Genomic DNA, 22,606 nt, shown 5'->3' with positions numbered 1-22,606 from the left:
TGCTCCCTCCCTCACTGGCCTTTTCTGGAAGCCTGCAGGTTGGTGCCTGAATAAATAGACACCCGCAGGTGCAGGGGCTGAAAAGGCAATGGCTCCTTTTCCGTTTTTCTGCCTTTTCTGTGCCTCCTCCCTTTTGCTCCCCCTTGGTCCTCATACCTCCACTCCTGTCCTTTTGCATCCAAGAGACTCCCTGCTGGGTTACCGTTTCACCATCACTTGTTTGCTTTGTGTTCCCACCTCAGGCTTGAGGTTCCCACTGGCCCCCTTGCAGAAGGGCCAGTTGAGAGAAGAGTTGGGCTGGGCTGGACAAAGTGTCCCAGAGGCCACTTCCCAGTAAGACCCTCTCTTTGTTTCTTATTTGTTAATTTTCTGTCATTGGGGGGTTCTGTCAGTCAGTGAATTTAAAAGCATCTTTGTTTTATGTACTTTTCTCTGTCCAATTGCTCCTGCAAACAATTGCTTCTGCTACAATTGTGGGCATGGGTTACTTGTTGTTCAGTCACTCAGTCATGTCTGACTCTTTGTGACTCATAGACTGTAGCAAACCAGGCTTCCTTGTCCTTCACCATCTCCTGGAGCTTGCTCTCACTCATGTCCATTGAGTCAGTGATATCATCCAACCATCTCATTCCTTGTCATCCTCTTCTCCTCCTGCCTTCTATCTTTCCCAGGTTTTATCCAATGAGTCAGCTCTTCACATCAGGTGGCCAAAGTACTGGAGCTTCAACTTCAGCATCAGTCCTTCCAATGAATATTCAGGACTGATTTCCTTTAGGATTGACTGGTTTGATTTCCTTGCTGTCCAAGGGACTCACAAGAGTCTTCTCCAACACCACAGCTCAAAAGCATCAATTCTTCAGTGCTCAGGCTTCTTTATGGTCCAACTCTCACATCGATACATGACTACTGAAAAAACCATAGCTTTGACTATAGGGACTTTTGTTAGGAAAGTGATGTCTCTGCTTTTTAGTATGCTGTCTAGGTTTGTCATAGCTTTTCTTCCAAGGAGCAAGCATCTTTTAATTTCATGGCTGCAGTCACTGTTCACAATCATTTTGGAAGGCTTTAAAAACAAAACAAACAAAAAAGGGAGCTTGAATGTCTCCTCTCCAAAAATGTAAGTGTTTCACCCGGGTTCTCAGGAACCATCTGATCCATCTGTGGTCCCCCAGAGTGAGGGGAAAAAATAGCATTTTTAAAACCGAAGCAGTAAAACAAGGAGATCTCTGGTTCTGTCTTTACATGGAAATGAATTTGTAACTGAGCTGGATTTAATTGGGTTAAGGGAAAGTAGGCACTATGTAGGAAAAGGAGGACATCAAGGCTGTATATTGTCACCCTGCTTATTTAACGTATATGCAGAGTACATCATGAGAAACGCTGGACTGGAAGAAGCACAAGCTGGAATCAAGATTGCCGGGAGAAATATCAATAACCTCAGATATGCAGATGACACCACCCTTTTGGCAGAAAGTGAAGAGGAACTAAAAAGCCTCTTGATGAAAGTGAAAGAGGAGAGTGAAAAACTTGGTAAAGCTCAACATTCAGAAAACGAAGATCATGGCATCTGGTCCCATCACTTCATTGGAAATAGATGGGGAAACAGTGGAAACAGTGTCAGACTTTATTTTTTGGGGCTCCAAAATCACTGCAGATGGTAATTGCAGCCATGAAATTAAAAGACGCTTACTCCTGGGAAGGAAAGTTATGGCCAATCTAGATAGCATATTCAAAAGCAGAGACATCACTTTGCCAACAAAGGTCCTTCTAGTCAAGGCTATGGTTTTTCCAGTAGTCATGTATGGATGTGAGAGTTGGACTGTGAAGAAAGCTGAGCGCTGAAGAATTTATGCTTTTGAACTGTGATGTTGGAGTTGACTCTTGAGAGCCCCTTGGACTGCAAGGAGATCCAACGAGTTCATTCTAAAGGAGATCAGTCCTAGGTGTTCTTTGGAAGGACTGGTGCTAAAGTTGAAACTCCAATACTTTGGCCACCTCGTGCAAAGAGTTGATTCATTGGGAAAGACTCTGATGCTTGCAGGGATTGGGGGCAGGAGGAGAGGGGATGACAGAGGATGAGATGGCTGGATGGCATCACCGACTCAATGGACATGAGTTTGAGTGAAGTCCAGGAGATGGTGATGGACAGGGAGGCCTGATGTGTTGCAATTCATGCAGTCGCGAAGAGTTGGACATGACTGAGCGACTGAACTGAACTGAACTGAACTGAACTGAAGCACTATATAAATAAACTCTCAGAAATATCAATAAAGCTCACCAGAACACATTTCTGACACCAGGAAAGACCCTGAGTCAGAATGATTGGCCCGAAATGACCCAGAAACTAACTCCATCACCAGAGAACCTGAGACTACAAGCCATGTGGCAGAGCAGTTCTCCTGGGTTCCCTTAACCTGCTGCTCTCTACCCTGTAGCCCCTTCCCAAAAAAGCCTCTTGCTTTGTCAGCATGGAACAATTCACTTTTCAGTGTTAGACATAAGCCCACTCTCAGACCCTGCAAGGAGTCCCCCTTTCTGTAACAGATGCCGACTCTTGTGGGATTTCCTCGCTGCCACTGATGCCCTGAACATTCAGGTACTTATGGACAAGCTTGTCCACTGACTGACCCGACCCAGTGGCCTAAACAGGTATTTTCTTTTCTCCTTTGTCTCCCCCCAACTCCGACAACTGGCCTGAGTGCCCTGATCTGATAAGGAACAAGTGAAAGAAAAAGGATCATTGAAAAAGCAAGAGAGTTCCAGAAAAACATCTACTTCTGCTTTATTGACTGCGCCAGAGCCTTTGACTGTATGGATCACAACAAACTGTGGAAAATTCTTCAAGAGGTGGGAATACCAGAGCACCTGACCTGCCTTTTGAGAAATCTGTATGGAGGTCAGGAAGAAACAGTTAGAACTGCACATGGAACAACAGAGTGGTTCCAGTTCGGGAAAGGAGTAAATCAAGGCTATATATTATCACTCTGCTTATTTATCTTATATGCAGAGTGCATCCTGAGAAATGCTGGGCTGGAGGAAGCACAAACTGGAATCAAGATTGCTGGGAGAAATATCAATAACCTCAGATATGCAGATGACACCACCCTTATGGCAGAAAGTGAAGAAGAACTAAAGATCCTCTTGATGAAAGTGAAAGAGGAGAGTGAAAAAGTTGGCTTAAAGCTCAACATTCAGAAAACCAAGAACATGGCATCTGGTCCCATCACTTCATGGCAAATGGATGGGAAAACAATGGAAACAGGGACAGACTTTATATTCTTGGGCCCCAGAAATTACTGCAGATGGTGACTGCAGTCATGAAATTAAAAAACTCTTGCTCCTTGGAAGAAAAGTTACGACCAACCTAGACAGCATGTTAAAAACCACAAACATTATTTTGCCAACAAAGATCTGCCTAGTCAAAGCTATGATTTTTCCAATAGTCATGTATGGATGTGAGAGTTCAACTGTAAAGAAAGCTGAGTGCCATAGAATTGATGCTTTTGATCTGTGGTGTTGGACAAGACTCTTGGTGCAAGGAGATCCAACCAGTCCATCCTAGAGGAAATCAGTCCTGAATATTCGTTGGAAGGACTGATGTTGAAGCTGAAACTCTAATCCTTTGGCCACCTGATGCAAAGAACTGAGTCATTGGAAAAGACCCTGATGCTGGGAAAGATTGAAGGTGGGAGGAGAAGGGGACAACAGAGGATGAGATGGTTGCATGGCATCACCGACTCAGTGGACATGAGTTTGACTAAACTGCAGGAGGTGGTGATGGACAGGGAGGCCTGGCGAGCTGCAGTCCATGAGGTCTCAAAGAGTCGGACACGACTGAGCGACTGAACTTAACTGAATTGAAGGAACAAGAGCTTGCTGTCTCCTGTAACCAGTGCACGTTGGCGGGTAAACAGGCGGGTATGCTGGTTTATAGGAAGGCAAGCCTGTCAGTGAGGGAGCTGGCAAGAGTGCCCAGCCCAGACCCTGGCGCGAAGCCTCCAAGGGGAAACCTGGGCGGGGCCTGTCGGCGGAGGGACCGCCCAGGCAGTCAGCGCAGAGGCGGAGGTCCAGACCGCAGCTGCGGAGGTCCAGACCGCAGCTGCGGAGGTCCAGACCGCAGCTGCGGAGGTCCAGACCGCAGCTGCGGAGGTCCAGACCGCAGCTGCGGAGGTCCAGACCGCAGCTGCGGAGGTCCAGACCGCAGCTGCGGAGGTCCAGACCGCAGCAGCCGCCTAGCGGAAGAGGATCACAGGTTCTGACTTAGCCTCGCACTCTTGCAAAACTGCGATCCAGGTGGGAAAGGGAGAGATGGGTGACTCCAAGAGTAGTCTTGGCTTCCTCGTTTTGCTTGTGATTGTCTTGTTCAGCGGGACGTCCAGCGGTGAGTTCCGGGATGAACCTGCGGGTAACCCGAGGAGGTTGGATGGGTTCTAACCCGGAAAGGGGATGGGTGTGGTGTCCGCGGGGTTCGCGAAACTTCTTGCAGCGTGTCGCCGTCGCCTCCTCCTCTTTCGCTTCCCTCGGCCCCTTTTCTCCTCTGAGGCTCCTCCCGGCTTCTTGCCGGCTCTACGGGACAGAACAGGGGCGCCTTGAGTGAAGTAGTAATGCCGGGAGTTTGGGAGGTGACGCTGGGAGAAGAGGGCGGCCATGACGCGGCAGGAAATGCGGTGAAACCACCCAAGGGTCCAGCCCGGCCCTGGAAAGTGGGAGCCCTGGAGCCGGGCGGTTTGGGACCAGTCGGCCTTCTCGGGGAGAAGGGACCCAGACCCACCCCGAAAAGCACACTCTCCTGCCCCGACCTGTGCAACAGAGACCCTTCTGGTCCCTCCATCTCCCGGCCCTTGAAGGACCAGCGCTCTTTCCCGGCGGTAAGTTATAAACGCAGAGCGGACCCGGGTGCCCAGGCGGCGACGGTGGCGCGCTCCTGGCTTAAACGTGCTTGAGTTGCTGTTGTCCGAGCCGCAGCTGCTGGCTCCACCCTGGTCCCCGGGCTCCAAGGCGCGGCTCCATCCGTGTGCCCTGGGGTCCACCCCTGGCCCCAGGGCTCCACCCCAGGACCCCGAGGCTCCGCTGCGCGGCTCCCCCAGGAATCCCAGGGCTCTGTGGCGCAGTTCCTTCCCCCTTCCTGTGCTCCCCTGCGCGGCTCCACCCCGAACTCCGGAGGCAGAAGCTAGCCTCTTCCTGTGCAGGGACCACGTGCACTGGCCCATTGGTCTAGATGCAGAACTTTTTTATTAGAGAATTGATCCTGTTGGGCACCACGTCTATCCTTTAACCTGTTAGTACCCAGCGAAATAGATGTCCTGCCTTTCACGTGGCCTGCAGAGTCCAAGTTGAGTATAAGCAGGTTTCCAAGTAGACAGTTTCCTGGACCTTCCCCAGGTCAGCATTTCTGCTTGGTGGGGGTGGGGGTGGGGGTGCGAGGGGCACGGGGTGGGGGGATTTCCAGGCACTGTATCAGTGATTTGCCTCTAGCTTTCCTTTTCTGCAAAGTAGATGATGAGGTTATGATACTAAACGCAGTGCTGCACTGACAGGATTAGTCTGTCTGTTGTCAGTATTAGTATTGACAGTAAGTTCTTCAAAAACTTCCCTTCTTCAAAAATTTGAAAGGAAGGAAAATGTGCTACGAAATGTGATGGCTTGTGCTGGGCCTCAGATTCGGAGGAGAAGCCCAGTTCCAGCAGCTGGCCCAGTGTCTCACAGGGTTCCATGCAGCCCTGGGGGCCTGTGTCTGACTGTCCTCTCACAGTCCCCCAGCGTCATGGGGAAGGTGCCTGCTGAAGCCCACTTGGAGCCAGGCAGCCACATACATCACCCAGCACCACAGAAGCACATTATCTTCCAGAATACTGTGCCTTGGAAAGCCATAGCATCTGAACTTTCTAAGACAGACTTAGTGATGTGGAATATTTTCTAGATATCACCTTCATAGGTTGAACTGAAAATGTTTGTATAACTTTTGTGACCAAGAAATTTTTAAACAATGTTATAAAATAAATAGTTTTTATGATTGTTTCAACACAAATACTTGGACTAGCTTAAGGCCAAGTGCTTTTTAGTTTCTACTTCATCAGAGTAATGTAGTTGATTCATCCTTGAATGTGCCGTGAGGAGTTGCTCACTCCTGTCTGACTTTTTGGGATGCCATGGACTTATACAGGGTTGAATACTGGAGTGGATAGCCTTTCCCGTCTCTAGGGGATCTTCCCAACCCAGGGATTGAACCCAGGTCTCCCACCATGCAGGTGGATTCTTTACCATCGAAGGCACCAGGGAAGCTCACGAATACTGGAGTGGGTAGCCTCTCCCTTTTCCAGGGGATCTTTCTGACCCAGGAATTGAGCTGGGGTCTCCTGCATTGCAGGTGGATTCATTACCTGCTGAGCCACCAGGAAAACCCTTAAGTTTCTTTCTTTTCTCTCTTTCTTTTTCTTTTTTTTAATATTTATGACTAGTCTTGGGAATTATTTGTCTATAAGATGAAATACTTTGTCTTAGGAAAAGAAAAATGAAAAAATGCTCTCGCCTTGTACAAGAAAAAGCAGTGCTGGAGGAAGAAAACTTAAAAGCTAGAAGAAAAGAAAGAGAAAAATACAATAGAAACAGAAACTACTCTTTCATGGAAAGTTGCCTTTAAAAAATTTTTTTTAATACAGAGGAATTCTGCCTTCTTACTTTGGGGAAAGTAGGAGAGGAATTTACTGAAACATCAAAAACTTGGCAGACCCTAGCATTTCTCAGTGCCAGAAGTGGGTTTGGGTCAGGTCAATAGTAAATAATCCCTTTTACTGCACCTAGAACAGTCCTATCAGAGAAGGCAATGGCACCCCACTCCAGTACTCTTGCCTGGAAAATTCCATGGATGGAGGAGGCTGGTAGGCTGCAGTCCATGGGATCACAAAGAGTCGGACAGGACTAAGTGATTTCACTTTGACTTTTCACTTTCTTGCATCGGAGAAGGAAATGGCAACCCACTCCAGTGTTCTTGCCTGGAGAATCCCAGGGACGGGGGAGCCTGGTGGGCTGCTGTCTGTGGGGTCACACAGAGTCGGACACGACTGAAGCGACTCAGCAGCAGCAGCAGCAGCAGCAGCAGAACAGTCCCATGCACAGAATGGGTGCCTGCGTTGTGCTGTGTAGAAAAAAGTCAGTAAACATATTTTGTGCTTATCTTCAAGGCTGGCTTAAGTATAAAATGGATTTTTTAAAACACTTGAAAAAATTAAAGAATTCAATTTATTAATAAAAAAATTACATATGCATCATGAGGAAGGCACTCAGTGCCTAGCCACTGATCAGCACCTTCCTGGAGTCAAAGCTCCTCCCAGACAGCTCAGGCTGTTACTAGTTGAAGCTGGTTATGACCCAGATCCTACCACCTATGAAGGTAACAAGTGGTTGAAAAGGACAAGTTGGTTTGCTCAGGAGCCCGGGGAAAATAGTGACCTAATGTCCTCAGACTGCCTCCAAGTTTCCAGGTTAGAAACGGGCCAGAGGTGGCTGCTGCAGGGCGCATCAGCGTCTTGAGCACAGTCAGGGTGGTTGGCACAAGACAAACGTTTGAGCACCACCAAGCTTATGGTTTCAACCAGTCTGGGGGTCTTCGTGCTTGCAGCCAGCAGTTTTTATGTGCTGGGGGTCGGCTTCCTGTAGAAACATCTTGAGGCTTGTGTCAGCTCTTTGTTGTTTTTCAGGGAACTGTGAATTTCATGACACTGCTCTGTGGCTACTCACAGTCTAAATTGCTGCCAGTTTCCCAGCCTAAGGAGTATTCCTTTCTCCATCTTCACATGTTCTAATCCTTAACTCTGAAACCACCATTTTGAGACTCACAGGAGGCCTGGCTGACTAAAACTTTTCTACAAACAAGAGACAGACAGAGACCATGGCAGGGGGTCGGGGGGGGGGGGGGGGCTGGAGTCTTTCCCACTATGGCGCCCTAGAGCCATTTTGGTTACAAGACCATTTATTACCCATTTGTCCACGGTCCCAAGAATCCCAGGGCCTCCAACAGCTTCCTGTCTCTTGAAGAGAGTCTAAACATGCCCTCTCTCAACTGGCATCTTATCCCTCTGTCTGATAACTCACCCAGCAAAACCCCCCGACCTGGCACTCAGGACTTAACTTAGGAGGGACGGGAACAGGGTTTCCCAGAGGGTGACACAGGGCTCGAGGGTGAGGCTGGGCATCCCCACTTCTACCCTTTGGTCCCACATTCATAGTGTCTAGGAATTGGGACAGTAGCAGCCTATAATGGTTATTAAGGTAGGTGTTGACAGATTTTTTTTTTTCTACAGAAGAAAGTAAATCTCAAGGTCTCTTTAGGCAATTTGGTATCTGTTTCTGGGTGCAAAAGGAGCTTCCATGTTTGTGGAGCACCAGAAGCCAAATATACTGTGTAAATCAACTGAGAACCAGACTTGTCCACTGTCCTGGTTTCTCACCCCAGTAAAGAGTGACCAATCCCATAGAGAATCATCCAGTAGCTGCCTCAGTCGTCTGTTTATGAACCAGAAACTTACCCTCTCCTGCCTTGTAGCTTCTGGTGGTGGGAATGTGAAAGGAGTGTGGATCTGGCTGTTATGGGCTAATGCACCCCCTCTGCTGTACACTGGCTTCCTTGGTGCAAGGAGCCGTAGGGGACACTGCATGAAGCCACAGGTGTGAGCAGTGGATAGTGGCCCTGTATCAACTCTGGTGTCAGGCCTAGGTCCCCTGCTGGTACATCTTATTTGTTCCCTGTGGCCCTGGTTATGCCAAGCCACATAATCACTTCTATCCTATGATGGCTGGCCTATCTGAACTAATGGTTAGGGGTTGGTGAACCCAGATCATGCTGGGCAACTCTGACATTCCATGACCAGAGGCCACATCTCTGCCAGGCCCAGGACCATACCAGGAGCCACACTGAGTGGTATGGGCTTTCTCACTGCAAGTGGTGTGTCCTTTCTTCAGGACACTAGGAGTCTGTGTGGTGAGCCTCCAAGTAAAATGCCACATACAGCATGTAGCCCCTTTCCAAACACAGATAGCTGTGACGTCATGGGTTCTGTTGGGTCATCTGCCCAAGAAGCAGGTCCAGCCACACTCATCATTCATCAGTTGTGACTGCTTTTGTGCCAGGACAGCAGTTGCAGCAGAGACCTAGGGTCTGCGAAGCCTGAAATGTTTCATATGTACCATTAGAGGAAACCTAGGACCTCAGTGGTAATTCAGTGGAGATGAGATAGGGACCACAGCCCTGCAGGCCTAGGGAGACTGTAAGTTGGTACTCATTTCCATGATTTCCTCCAGGAGATGATATTGTTTACACATAGTATCGGGATGGGGAGTCAGGGTCAGAAGAGTGAATGTGGAATTCATGACTATGGTACCCTCACCCATGGTAGTTTACTAACAACACAGACTGTCCATTCATGTCAGAAGTCCAGGACATGTGCAATGAACACTGAGTGGATCTGTGGACCCAGAGATAACCACTGTTAGCAGGACCTGGACATGTTACTATTAATTGCCTGGTCCTTGGAGCATCACTTCACAGCACGGGGGCCATGATCATGCTACAGTCCTGTGCTTGGTGTTAGTAACACACTGGGTCCCATATGAATGTGGGAGTAGTTTCTCCTTCTGCAGTTCCAGCTCACTTCAGTCACTCAGTCATGTCTGACTCTTTGTGACCCCATGGACTGCAGCCCGTCAAGCTTCCCTGTCCATCACCAACTCCCAGAGCTTACTCAAACTCATGTGCATCGTGTCGGTAATGCCATCCAGCCATCTCATGCTCTGTTGTCCACTTCTCCTCTGGCCTTCAATCCTTCCCAGCATCACGGTCTTTTCCAGTGAGTCAATTCTTCGCATCAGGTGGCCAAAGTATTGGACTGACTTACCCCAGTAAATAACCATGTGGCTCATCGGGAGAGAATGGAAGGACTTCTGCACTTGCTGTGGTGATGAAAGGGCCCTCCTCACTGGGACGGGACTTCTTTCTCTGGTGATGCCTTCTGAGAATTAGCTTAGTTCTGGAAATTTTGGTAGGGATGTTTGGGAGGGATGGCTGCTTTCAGCCTGCTGATCATCCAGTCTTGTGTTTGTCTCTCCTTGGTTTCTTTCAATCAAGCAGTTTGCATCCAGGTTCACTGACCATCTCTCTGTCTCTAGGATCACCCTGTGCTCTGAGCCAGCATTGTGGTCTCGGCAGTCAGGCCCTGGTTGGCATTGGGACTCTCTAGTCACTTTCAGCTTCCCTAATAGCTCAGTTGGTGAAGAATCTGCCTGCAACACAGGAGACCCCAGTTTGATTCCTGGGTTAGGAAGATCCGCTGGAGAAGGGATAGGCTACCCACTCCAGTATTCTTGGGCTTCCCTTGTGGCTCAGCTGGTAAAGAATCCACCTGCCATGGGGGAGACCTGGGTTCGATCCCTGAATTGGGAAGATCCTCTGGAGAAGAGATAGGCTACCCACCACAGTATTCTAGCCTGGAGAATTCCATGGACTATATAGTCCATGGGGGTCACAAGAGTCAGACACGACTAGCGACTTTTACTAATCACTTTGACCATTGTACCAACTTTGCTCCTGACATGAAACACTCCACCTGGAATCTGATTTTTCCCCATTTTCCATCCTGTTCCTGCCGGAAGCCGATGGAAACACGGTCTCCTACCACTATCCCTGATTTCCACAAAAGTCAACCTTGAGCTATTGGAGATGCTTCTCATCCATGCTTTCCTCTCGGGCTCCATAGACTCCATCAGGCTTTCCCATGACGCCTGGTAGCCTGGACACTTTCCCTCCCTTTCATTCCCTGTCTGACCTGGCAGATTCACTTCTCTGAGCCTTGGATCCCCTCCTCTACCACCTGCCTCAGAAGTTCTGGACGTTCTCTTTCATGCCATGTGGGCCAGACCTTTCTCCAGGCTTCCAAGACCCATCCTAGTGGGAGATCAGCAGTGTCTCCCCAGCCTTGCTATGTCCTGTGACCCGTAATTATTAACTCTTCCTTCTCCAACTTGGGGTTCTGTGCTCACCTGTCGCCTCTTTGCCCCTCTCCCTGTGATCCTGCTTCCTCAGGGGCATCCCCACAGGCTCCCCATCTCTCACAGGACACGGGGTTAGATTCTGACTGCCCGCTGTCATCTAGACTTTTCCTGCATAGCAGCCTGGCACGTCTCTGCAAAGGTTATGATGCTGGGAATGGACCTGGTGGACAAGGGGACACAGCCAGGATGTGTGATCTTTGCCAGGCAGGGGACTCCTCATTCTCCACAAGGAGAGGAGGGGCACTGGCTGTATGGTGTGTGTTGTGGGGTGTCATTGCTCTGTCAGCCCGCCCTGCACTTTACTCGGCTCTCACATAACTGGGGGAAGGGGCCTCAGGGTCTTTTTTTCCCCAACCTCACCCTCACTGTGTTTTGCCTTCACAGACCCTCATTCTCTTTCCTATAATTTCACCATCGATCCTTGGCCCAGAGATGATCAGCCATGGTGTGAGGTTCAAGGAGAAGTTGACCAAAAGGTCTTTCTTTCCTATGACTGTGGTACAGCTAAGATCAAGTACATGAGTCCATTGGGAGAGGAAGTGAAAAGTATGAGCGCCTGGGAAGCACAGACTGTCACACTCAGAGACACTGGAGACTTGCTCCAGGGGCAGATGCCTGACGTTACACCGGAGAAACACACAGACAAGGGTGAGTTAGAAAATCCAAATGCAGGAGGAGTAGACTGGGGGCTTAGCTGAATCCACTGTTTTCGGGTAAAAAAAAAAAAAAAATTGGATATTGTCCTTCCCTAGTAGTCCAGTGGAAAGAGCAGCTGTTGCAGGAGAGACCAGGGCCAGATTAGCTGGGCCCAGGGGAGGTGGACCCAGGTGGGTAAGAATCTGTCAAGCCCAGAGGCTGAGCTCTTTCTTTCCTTCCGTGGGATCAGGCCCTCTGACCCTGCAGGCCAGGATGACATGCTGGCGTGAAGACAGTGGACACACCAGTGCATCCTGGGGGTTTGGCTTCAATGGACAGCTGTGCCTCCTCTTTGATTCAGAGAATGGACACTGGACAGTGGTTCATCCTGGAGGGAGACAGATGAAAGAGAAATGGGAGAATGACAGGGCTGTGACTGACTTCTTCAGGACGGTCTCCATGGGAGACTGTCGGGCCTGGCTTCAGGCTTTCTTGGTGCACTGGGAGAAAATGTTGAAGACCTTGGGTAAGTGAGAAGAGTAGGAAAAAGTAGTCGTCCTCTCATGGTGACATGGACCCACTCCTCTGTGTGTGTGTGTGTGTGTGTGTGTGTGTGTGAGTTTGAGAATGTGATCCATCAGAGGTGAGGTGTTCCTGGGAGAGCAATGGCCCGGGGATGCTCTGTCATCCTCCTTTCTCTTCCACTCCTGACGTCTTTCCTCACAGCACAGGCCTTTGGAAGACTGAACATGGATTTTTGCTGATCCCAAACCTGTAGACATCTTTTTGATTTCTGGGGTTTATTTCTCACTGTACCCTCTTTCCAGAATCTTCTTTCAAATGTCACCAATCCTTCTTCTGGAAATCTGTCAATACCACCTCGGCTGTAGCTCCTGAGGACTGTATCCTCATGTCACCATCTCTGATGTCATAGCGGGATTGAGTGCCTGTGTTGGAAACCTTGCTCCCCCATTAGCTGTCAGAGCCCTGTGAGGAGTGGGCTCCTCCCTTCCCCCCGTCTCGTCTGAGGATCTATCTCAGGGGCTTCCATGTGATGGGTGTAAATTCTGCATAATAGGGGTACTGAGTCAGGAGAGCGAGGAGGCATCTGCCGAGCTTGGGGTCTGGACAAGGGCTTCACTCTTGTTCTCCTTGCAGCATCACCGACCACGGTCCCGCCTACAGTGCAGCCCACAGTCCCGCCTACAGAGCAGCCCACGGCCCCGGCCATCAGTCCCATCACCTGGATCGCCCTTGGGGTTCTTGCCATTTTTGTCATAATGGGCATCGTAGCCTGGATCCTTTACAAGAAGAGGTACTGAGGGCAGAATTCAGAGGGAAGGCAGGGGCACAGGGCCTAGTGTGGGGACAAGGAGGGGAGTCCACAGGCTGAGTCACAACTGTTGCTGCTCCAGGAGCACAGGCCTAGCCTATCCCCTCCCCACAGTCTCTACTGTGGGGCTCCTGCTTGCCTGCTTGCCCCGCCACTTCATATGAGAAGAGGCCTTTGGAGTAGGGTCTGAAAACGCCTTCTCACACCTTCCTCCTGGATTTGGGAATCCCATGCAACCCCTGCCCTTCACTGAACCTCCTCATCCTAGAAATGAGCCAGGTGAGTAAGACCTCATATAACCTGACAGCAAGAACTCAGACAAGCTCAGGCCTCAGTTCTGATAGCTCCTTACTGTCAGATGACAACGGGAAGTGGGGGCGGGGGGGGGGTGGCTGGGTGCAGGAAGACTGGGGGCCTGTTGAAGTTGCACAGACTGCTGGCTGGCAGGGCCCAGGGTAGGTGGTGTGAGAATAGCAGGCAGTCAGGGCGAGGGCAGGACTCACGGGGGCTGAGAGCAGCATGGGGGCTCCACGTGATGTGTCAGCAGGAAGGGGACCCACCCAGGGGCCAAGATGAGAGGGGCCGGGCTCTCATCCCAGGAGGAAGGGGTGGGAAGGCCTTTACAGACCCAAATCCAAAGGCCTGTTCTCACAGGAAGTGGCTTGGGTCAAGCAGGCAAGGCAGAAGCCCCACAGGAGAGACTGGGGGAAGGGGTGAGGCCAGGCCTGTGCTCCTGGAGCAGCAGCAGTTGTGGTTCAGCCTGTGATTTGCACCTCACCAGCCTTCTGGCAACCCAGAGCCCCATCACTGAGTGGCCCTGCCTTGAGCAGAGGTCCCCGGGTATGGTGGGCCTGAGCTGGGATAGAGACGCCCAGCTGGGGGGACCAGGAAGAGATGGGGGCAGGGACTCTGGTCCTGAGATCTGTGTGTGCTGCTGGCTCAGAGGCTGGAGGGGAGCGAAGGAAGGAGGTTTGCCTGCAGCCCCTCAAGGCTGTCAGGAAGCAAAGCCCCTCCTCTGGGGACCTGCTCTCTGGTCCTTTAGGCCCCCCTCGGGGAGGATCCAGACCTGAGTAAAGGGAGCAGATTGATTCCTCACTGGCTCCAGTCCTGAGCCTGAGCAGGGGCTGTCAGGGCCTGGGGTGACTCTGTGATGCAGGAAGGAAGGAGGAGGTGACAAAAAGCTGCTGGGCCTGGGGTGGGGGTGGGGGTGGAGGACCTAGGAGCCCCTCAGTGAGGGCGGGGCTGGGGGGGTTAGGGAGGGGCAGCCCCAGGAAAGTGGCAGGAGTTCCTCAGCCTCCTGGACCAACACCTGTTTCTTTTCTGCAGGAGGCGGTGCTCCCAGGAAGCCCCTGACAGGTGCTCTGTTGGCCTCAGGACTCAGTCTTTGTTTGGTTGCTCTTCTTCTCCTGTGTTCACTTTAGTGCCAGGAGAGCAGACCTTAGGAATCCCAAGTCTGTCTACCAGTTATAATGACACGGTGGCTGCACCATCTCGAGTCTCTTGTCCCATCTGATGAACATCCTCCTCAACATCTTTAATTTTTTCAAACCTAATTTCTCTTGGTGCTGAGTGACGGAATCCCTGAACTGAAACTTTCAACTATTTAAACAAGAGATCTCCACAAACAGAACTCTTTTAGTCTTTTTCTAGTTTTTGGAAAATTAGACTTTTCCCTGCATTGTGACCTTATTCTTACAAATGATGATATTGCTGGAAAAATACATCTGCTATTACAGGACTCAGGGATTTTTTTCTATGTCCAGAGAAACAACTTCAGTGTGTTTTCAATGGAACAAAATTTTACGTTGACTGATTCCCTTCATGATTTATTACCCTATTGGCACTGAGTCTTGCTCGATTTTTTGTGACCCCATGGACTGTAGCCCACCAGGCTCCTCTGTTCATCAGATTTCACACCAAGAATACTGAAGTGGGTTCTTATTTCCATCTCTAGGGGCTCTTCCTGACTCAGGGATCAAATCCTTGTCTCCTGTGTCTCCTGTATTGGTAGGCCAATTCTTTACCACTAGCACCACCTGGGAACCATTTATGCTGCTGCTGCTGCTGCTAAGTTGCCTCAGTAGTGTCCGAATCTGTGCACCTCCATAGATGGCAGCCCACCAGGCTCCCCCATCCCTGGGATTCTCCAGGCAAGAACACTGGAGTGGATTTATCTCCACACAACTATGGACACCTTATCTTCGACAAAGGAGGCAAGAATGTACAATGGATTAAAGACAATTTCTTTAATAAGTGGTGCTGGGAAAACTGGTCAACCATTTGTAAGAGAATGAAACTAGAACACTTTCTAACACCATACACAAAAATAAACTCAAAATGGATTAAAGATCTAAATGTAAGACCAGAAACTATAAAACTCCTAGAGGAGAACATAGGCAAAACACTCTCCGACATAAATCACAGCAGGATCCTCTATGATCCACCTCCCAGAATACTGGAAATAAAAGAAAAAATAAAGAAATGGGATCTAATTAAAATTAAAAGCTTCTGCACAACAAAGGAAACTATAAGCAAGGTGAAAAGACAGCCTTCGGAATGGGAGAAAATAATAGCAAATGAAGCAACTGACAAACAACTAATCTCAAAAATATACAAGCAACTTATGCAGCTCAATTCCAGAAAAATAAATGACCCAATCAAAAACTGGGCCAAAGAACTAAATAGACATTTCTCCAAAGAAGACATTTGGATGGCTAACAAACACATGAAAAGATGCTCAACGTCACTCATTATCAGAGAAATGCAAATCAAGACCACAATGAGGTACCATTTCACACCAGGCCGAATGGCTGCAATCCAAAAGTCTACAAGCAATAAATGCTGGAGAGGGTGTGGAGAAAAGGGAACCCTCTTACACTGTTGGTGGGAATGCAAACTAGTACAGCCACTATGGAGAACAGTGTGGAGATTCCTTAAAAAACTGGAAATAGAACTGCCTTATGACCCAGCAATCCCACTGCTGGGCATACATACTGAGCAAACCAGAATTGAAAGAGACACATGTACCCCAGTGTTCATCACAGCACTGTTTATAATAGCCAGGACATGGAAGCAACCTAGATGTCCATCAGCAGACGAATGGATAAGAAAGTTGTGGTACATACACACAATGGAGTATTACTCAGCCATTAAAAAGAATACATTTGAATCAGTTCTAATGAGGTGGATGAAACTGGAGACTATTATAGAGAGTGAAGTAAGCCAGAAAGAAAAACACCAATACAGTATACTAACACATATATATGGAATTTAGAAAGATGTTAATGATAACCCTGTATGCAAGAGAGCAAAGAGTCACAGATGTATAGAACAGACTTTTTGGACTCTGTGGGAGAGGGAGAGGGTGTGATGATTTGGGAGAATGGCATTGAAACGTGTACTATCATGTAAGAAACGAATCGCCAGTCTAGGTTCAATACAGAATACAGGATGCTTGGGGTTGGTGCACCAGGATGACCCAGAGAGATGATATAGGGAGGGAGATGGGAGGGGGGTTCAGGATGGGGAACTCATGTACACGCGTGGTGGATTCATGTCAATGTATGGCAAAACCAATACAGTATTGTGAAGTAAAATAAAGTAAAAACAAACAAACAAACACTGGAGTGGGTTGCTCTTCCTTCTCCAATGCATGAAAGTGAAAAGTGAAAGTGAAGTCACTCAGTTGTGTCTGACTCCTAGCGACCCCATGGACTGCAGCCTACCAGGCTCCTCCCTTTTACTGATCCTTAAATTAATATTGCAAAAGAGTTAAGTACTTCATGCCTGTTTTCTAATCCAGGAGTAAAGTCATGGTATTTGAGCCTTCCCCCTGGTTATGGGGTTAAATAAAACCAATGATAATGCTTTATTTCTTGTGGAAACAGAGAATTCCTAAACAAACATGGAGTCCAGTTGTGGAGTGATGCTTAAATTCTCTGGATTTTCAAATGTATATTTCACCATATCCCAACACTAGGTCATATATTCACCCTACTATGCAGCCATCCCAATGTTAGTTCTAGGCTAGAAGTTCAGTTCAGTTCAGTTCAGTCGCTCAGTCGTGTCCGACTCTTTGCGACCCCATGAATCACAGCCGCCAGGCCTCTCTGTCCATCACCAACTCCCGGAGTTCATCCAGACTCCCGTCCATCGAGTCAGTGATGCCATCCAGCCATCTCATCCTTGGTCGTCTCCTTCTCCTCCTGCCCCCAATCCCTCCCAGCATCAAAGTCTTTTCCAGTGTGTCAACTCTTCATATGAGGTGGCCAAAGTACTGGAGTTTCAGCTTTAGTATCATTCCTTCCAAAGAAATCCCAGGGGTGATCTCTTTGAGAATGGACTGGTTGGATCTCCTTGCAGTCCAAGGGACTCTCAAGAGTCTTCTCCAACACCGCAGTTTAAAAGCATCAATTCTTCAGCGCTCAGCCTTCTTCACAGTCCACCTCTCACATCCATACATGACTACTGGAAAAACCATAGCCTTGAATAGACGGACCTTAGTCGGCAAAGTAATGTCTCTGCTTTTCAATATGCTATCTAGGTTGGTCATAACTAAATGGCATCCCACTCCAGTATTCTTGCCTGGAGAATCCCATGGATGGAGGAGCTTGGTGGGCTACAGTCCTCGGGTCACAAAGAGTCGGACACGACTGAGTGACTTCACTTCACTTTCTTCCAAGGAGTAAGCGTCTTTTTAATTCCATGGCTGCAGTCACCATCTGCAGTGATTTTGGAGCCCCCAAAAATAAAGTCTGACACTGTTGCCACTGTTTCTCCATCTATTTCCCACGGAGTGATGGGACCGGATGCCATGATCTTCGTTTTCTGAATGTTGAGCTTTAAGCCAACTTTTTCACTCTCCTCTTTCACTTTCATCAAGAGGCTTTTTAGTACCTCTTCACTTTCTGCCATAAGGGTGGTGTCATCTGCATATCTGAGGTGATTGATATTTTTCCTGGCAATCTTGATTCCAGCTTGTGTTTCTTCCAGTCCAGTGTTTCTCATGATGTACTCTGCATATAAGTTAAATAAGCAGGGTCACAATATACAGCCTTGACAGACTCCTTTTCCTATTTGGAACCAGTCTGTTCCATGTCCAGTGCTAACTGTTGCTTCCTGACCTGCATACAGATTTCTCAAGAGGCGGGTTAGGTGGTCTGGCATTCCCATCTCTTTCAGAATTTTCCACAGTTTCTTGTGATCCACACAGTCAAAGGCTTTGGCATAGTCAATAAAGCAGAAATGGATGTTTTTCTGGAGCTCTCTTGCTTTTTCCATGATCCAGTGGATGTTGGCAATTTGATCTCTGGTTCCTCTGCCTTTTCTAAAACCAGTTTTGAACATCTGGAAGTTCACGGTTCAAGTATTGCTGAAGCCTAACTTGGATAATTTTGAGCAATACTTTACTAGCGTGTGAGAATGAGTGCAACTGTGCAGTAGTTTGAGCATTCTTTGGCATTGCCTTTCTTTGGGACTGGAATGAAAAACTGACCTTTTCCAGTCCCATGGCCACTGCTGAGTTTCCAAATTTACTGGCATATTGAGTGCAGCACTTTCACAGCATCAATCTTTCAGGATTTGAAATAGCTCAAACTGGAATTCCATCACCTCCACTAGCTTTGTTCATAGTGATGCTTTCCAAGGCCCACTTGACTTCACATTCCAAGATGTCTGGCTCTAGATGTGTGATCACACCATCGTGATTATCCAGATCGTGAAGATCCTTTTTGTACAGTTCTTCTGTGTATTCTTGCCACCTCTTCTTAATATCTTCTGCTTCCGTTCGGTCCATACCATTTCTGTCCTACTGAGCCCATCTTTGCATGAAATGTTCCCTTGGTATCTCTAACTTTCTTGAAGAGATCTCTAGTCTTTCCCATTCTGTTGTTTTCCTCTATTTCTTTGCATTGATCGCTGAAGAAGCTTTCTTATCTCTTCTTGCTATTCTTTGGGTCTCTGCATTCAGATGCTTATATCTTTCCTTTTCTCCTTGGCCTTTTCGCTTCTCTTCTTTTCACAGCTATTTGTAAGGCTTCCCCAGACAGCCATTTTGCTTTTTGGCGTGTCTTTTCCATGCGGATGGTCTTGATCCGCTGTCTCCTGTACAATGTCATGAACCTCATTCCATAGTTCATCAGGCACTCTATCTATCAGATCTAGGCCCTTAAATCTATTTCTCACTTCCACTGTATAATCATAAGGGATTTGATTTAGGTCATACCTGAATGGTCTAGTGGTTTTCCCTGCTTTCTTCAATTAAGTCTGAATTTGGTAATAAGGAGTTCATGATCTGAGCCACAGTCAGCTCCTGGTCTTGTTTTTTTTGACTGAATAGAGCTAGGCTAGAAAACGTAGACTAAAAGCCATGTAAATACAGGCAGACCTCAGAGATATTGCAGGCTGGGTTCCAGACCAGGGCAATAAAGTGAATTTCACAATAAAGGGAATCACACAAACTTTTTCATTTCCACTGCAATATAGTGTTATGTTGACATGGAAGTCTGTTAAGGGTGCAATAACTTTATGTCTAAATAAATAATGTACATACCTTAATACACAACACTTTGTTTTCTAAATTAAAATATGTTGAGCATCATCTGAGCCTCCAGGGAGTCATCATCTTTTTGCTGGTGGAGGGTCTTGTCTCAAGTTTGTGGCTGCTGACTGATCAGGGTGGTGGTCGCTGAGAGTTGCGGTGGGTAGCACAACTTCTGAAAATAAGATAACAATGAAGTTTTCCACATTGGTTTGACTCTTCCTTTCACAGAAGGCTTTCTCTTAGCATTAAATACTCTTTGATGGCGTTTTACCCACAGTAGAACTTCTTTCAAAATTGGGGTTATCTTCTCAAACCCTCCTGCTGCCTTTGCAACTAAATTTCTAAACTTAACATTCTAAGTCCTCTGTTGTCATTTCAACAATCTTCACAGAATCTTCACCAGGAGTCGATTGTATATCAAGAAACCACTTTTTTTTTTTGCTCATCCTTTAGAGTCAACTCTCGTTTATTCCAATTTTATCATTCAGTTTAGTTCAGTCGCTCAGTCGTGTCTGACTGTGACCCCATGAATCGCAGCATGCCAGGCCTCCCTGTCCATCACCAACTCCCAGAGTTCACTCAAACTCATGTCCATCCAGTCGATGATGCCATCCAGCCATCTCATCCTCTGTCGTCCCGTTCCTCCTGCCCCCCCCTCCCAGCATCAGAGTCTTTCCAATGAGGTCTTCACAAAAGTATTGGCGTTCACTGTAGCATCATTTCTTCCAAAGAATACCCAGGACTGATCTCCTTTAGAATGGACTGGTTGGATCTCCTGATTCCAAGGGACTCTCAAGATTTCTCATTAGATTGCAACAATCAGTCCAATCTTTACATTAGGCTCCACTTCTAATTCTGGCTCTCTTGCTATTTCCACCACATTGTAGCTACTTCTTCCAGTGAACTAACTCTTTAACCCCATCTAGAAGTTAAAAATCTAACTTCTAAATTGTCCTTTAATGGCTTGTTACTTCAAACCTCTTCTCATACGGATCAATGTTTTGGTAACTTATAATTCTCCGTGAAATGTACGCTCTAGAAAGTTTTTCCAACTGACTTTTCCAGCTCCATCAGGAATCAGTATTTCTGGCAGCTTATACGCCTTAAGAAAGCTTATTTTTCTAAATGCCATGACTGAACATCATCGATACTCCTTGATATGTGTGGCTAAGACCGGATGTTGGTGCAGATGTGATTAAGACACGTGAATCATCCATTGTACTTCTCCATCAGGGCCCTGGGGCTTTCGGTACATGACAGTGATATCTTTGAATCTTTTTTGTGAGTAGTAGACTCAAGTGAATTATTTTTTAATATTGTTTGTAAATCAGTATTTGTAAACAGATATGCTGGTATCTAGACTTTGTTCGGCTATCCTTTGTAGAGCACAGGCAGGGAAGCCAAATTATAGCAAATTCTGAAATCACTAGATTTATCCCAAGGTATAGAATTGAGGCAGCTTCAACTTCAATCACCAGCTGCATTCAGGTCCCTAACAAGAAGTCAACCTAGTCCTGTTGAATCTTTGAAGCCAGGAACTTAAGTTCTTGCGGTAGACATGCAACGCTTGGGCGGCATTCTTCTTCCAGTAAACACTCTTTTCTTTACCACTTGGAAAGGCTCTAACTTAGCATAGCTATCAACATAGATTATTTTATTAATCTTCTGGATAAAATACATGCAAGCTCTTGCATCAACCCTCACGTTCCACTCTGTACTCCTGTTTTATGGAAGATGCGCTTCTTTCCTAAACTTTCATCACAACAACCTCTACCAGCTTTCAACCTTATCCCTAGCCAGTTCCTTACCTCTTTCACCTTCATAAGAAATTTAAGCCAGCTAGGGCCTTGGCCCCTCTGGATTACGCTTTGGCCTAAGGTAGTGTATGTATCTCTTGTTGTCTCTCATTCAGACACTGAAACAACCTTCTCCATTCAGCAGTAAAAGGCGTTTTTTGCTCTCTTCTCATTCGTTGACTTCAGTGGAGAGCACTGTATTCCTTTATTTGATGTTCACAGCTTGACTAACTATTTGGCCCAAGAGGCCTAGTTTCTTACCCATCTTGCTTTGAGTCCTTCTTGAAAACTAACCATGTCTATCTTTGATTTAAGTTACAAATGTGTGATTCTTCCTGTCAATGCATAAATTTCATATGCTGTCTCAGGCACTCAGGAGTCTCAGTGAGAAGATGGACGGATCGTCACGACAGTCAAGACAACACCACATAATCGGATGCAATTGCCATGTTCCTCGCACCTCAAAACAATCACAATACTTAACCATAAAATCAATATCACACAAGGCCAAAATCAAAGAAGGTCCAAGAAAGCGACACCCTTGAGTCCACTCTCCCATTGACACACCAAAAGTACAACCAATACAAACAGTATCCTTTCTGACAAAATTGACCTGAAAACCAGCAGAACATCCCTCTACAACCACATAGAAAAGAAACCACGCTGAGAAGGCAAGGAATCAGAAAAAGAAGCATCTTATCAGGACCACCTATTGCCATTACTCTCCAACAGAGGGTTCCATCACAAACGAGACATTCTCTCTCTAACGAAGCAGGATTTTGCCGTACATCAGGCACCCAGCGTCCAGCAGAGAAGCTAGTGCTCACCAGAGAACGCAGCCCCACGTCCTTCCTCCCTCACTCCTGTTTAGAAACCAAAGGTTTATGATTGAGCACTGGAGGACTGTGGAAAATTGGAACTCACACTCTTAAGACCATGAGCACATGAAGATTTGCTCCCTGTCCAGCACAGATGTCACAGATTGCAAATTCGTCTGGTTGAAAAAAAAAAGTCCTGGGGCGCCAACATATGGAGACCATTGCCCTTATGTCTTGGGTGGGCTCACCAGCCAAACAGTAATCCAAACAGAGCCTACCACCTCAACCATGCCATTTTAGCAAACCCCCAACACACAGCTACTCTATACATGAACAAACACACAAGACACACGGGGCAGAAGCCCAAGTTGCTCTAGCCAAATACCTCTCCTAATATCCCAACATCCATGTGATGCAACAGCCCAGGCTATCTCTCCCA

At 47.5% G+C, this 22,606-nt stretch overlaps 1 protein-coding gene across 1 annotated transcript; it reads left to right on the top strand.

The window, feature by feature from the left end:
• The first annotated feature begins 4,048 nt into the window (after window positions 1–4,048).
• On the top strand, window positions 4,049–14,859 carry LOC102185735 (NKG2D ligand 3). The gene is given in 6 exon segments (XM_018044478.1): window positions 4,049–4,381; window positions 11,428–11,691; window positions 11,930–12,205; window positions 12,838–12,994; window positions 14,339–14,418; window positions 14,421–14,859. Coding segments are annotated over 6 exon segments (912 nt in total). The 5' UTR covers window positions 4,049–4,308; the 3' UTR covers window positions 14,483–14,859.
• The last annotated feature ends 7,747 nt before the right edge of the window (window positions 14,860–22,606 follow it).

Source organism: Capra hircus, unplaced genomic scaffold, assembly GCF_001704415.2.
Source record: "Capra hircus breed San Clemente unplaced genomic scaffold, ASM170441v1, whole genome shotgun sequence".
Lineage (NCBI taxonomy): Eukaryota > Metazoa > Chordata > Mammalia > Artiodactyla > Bovidae > Capra > Capra hircus.
Note: the sequence above shows the minus strand (reverse complement) of the source record. Positions and strands in the feature narration are given on the sequence as shown.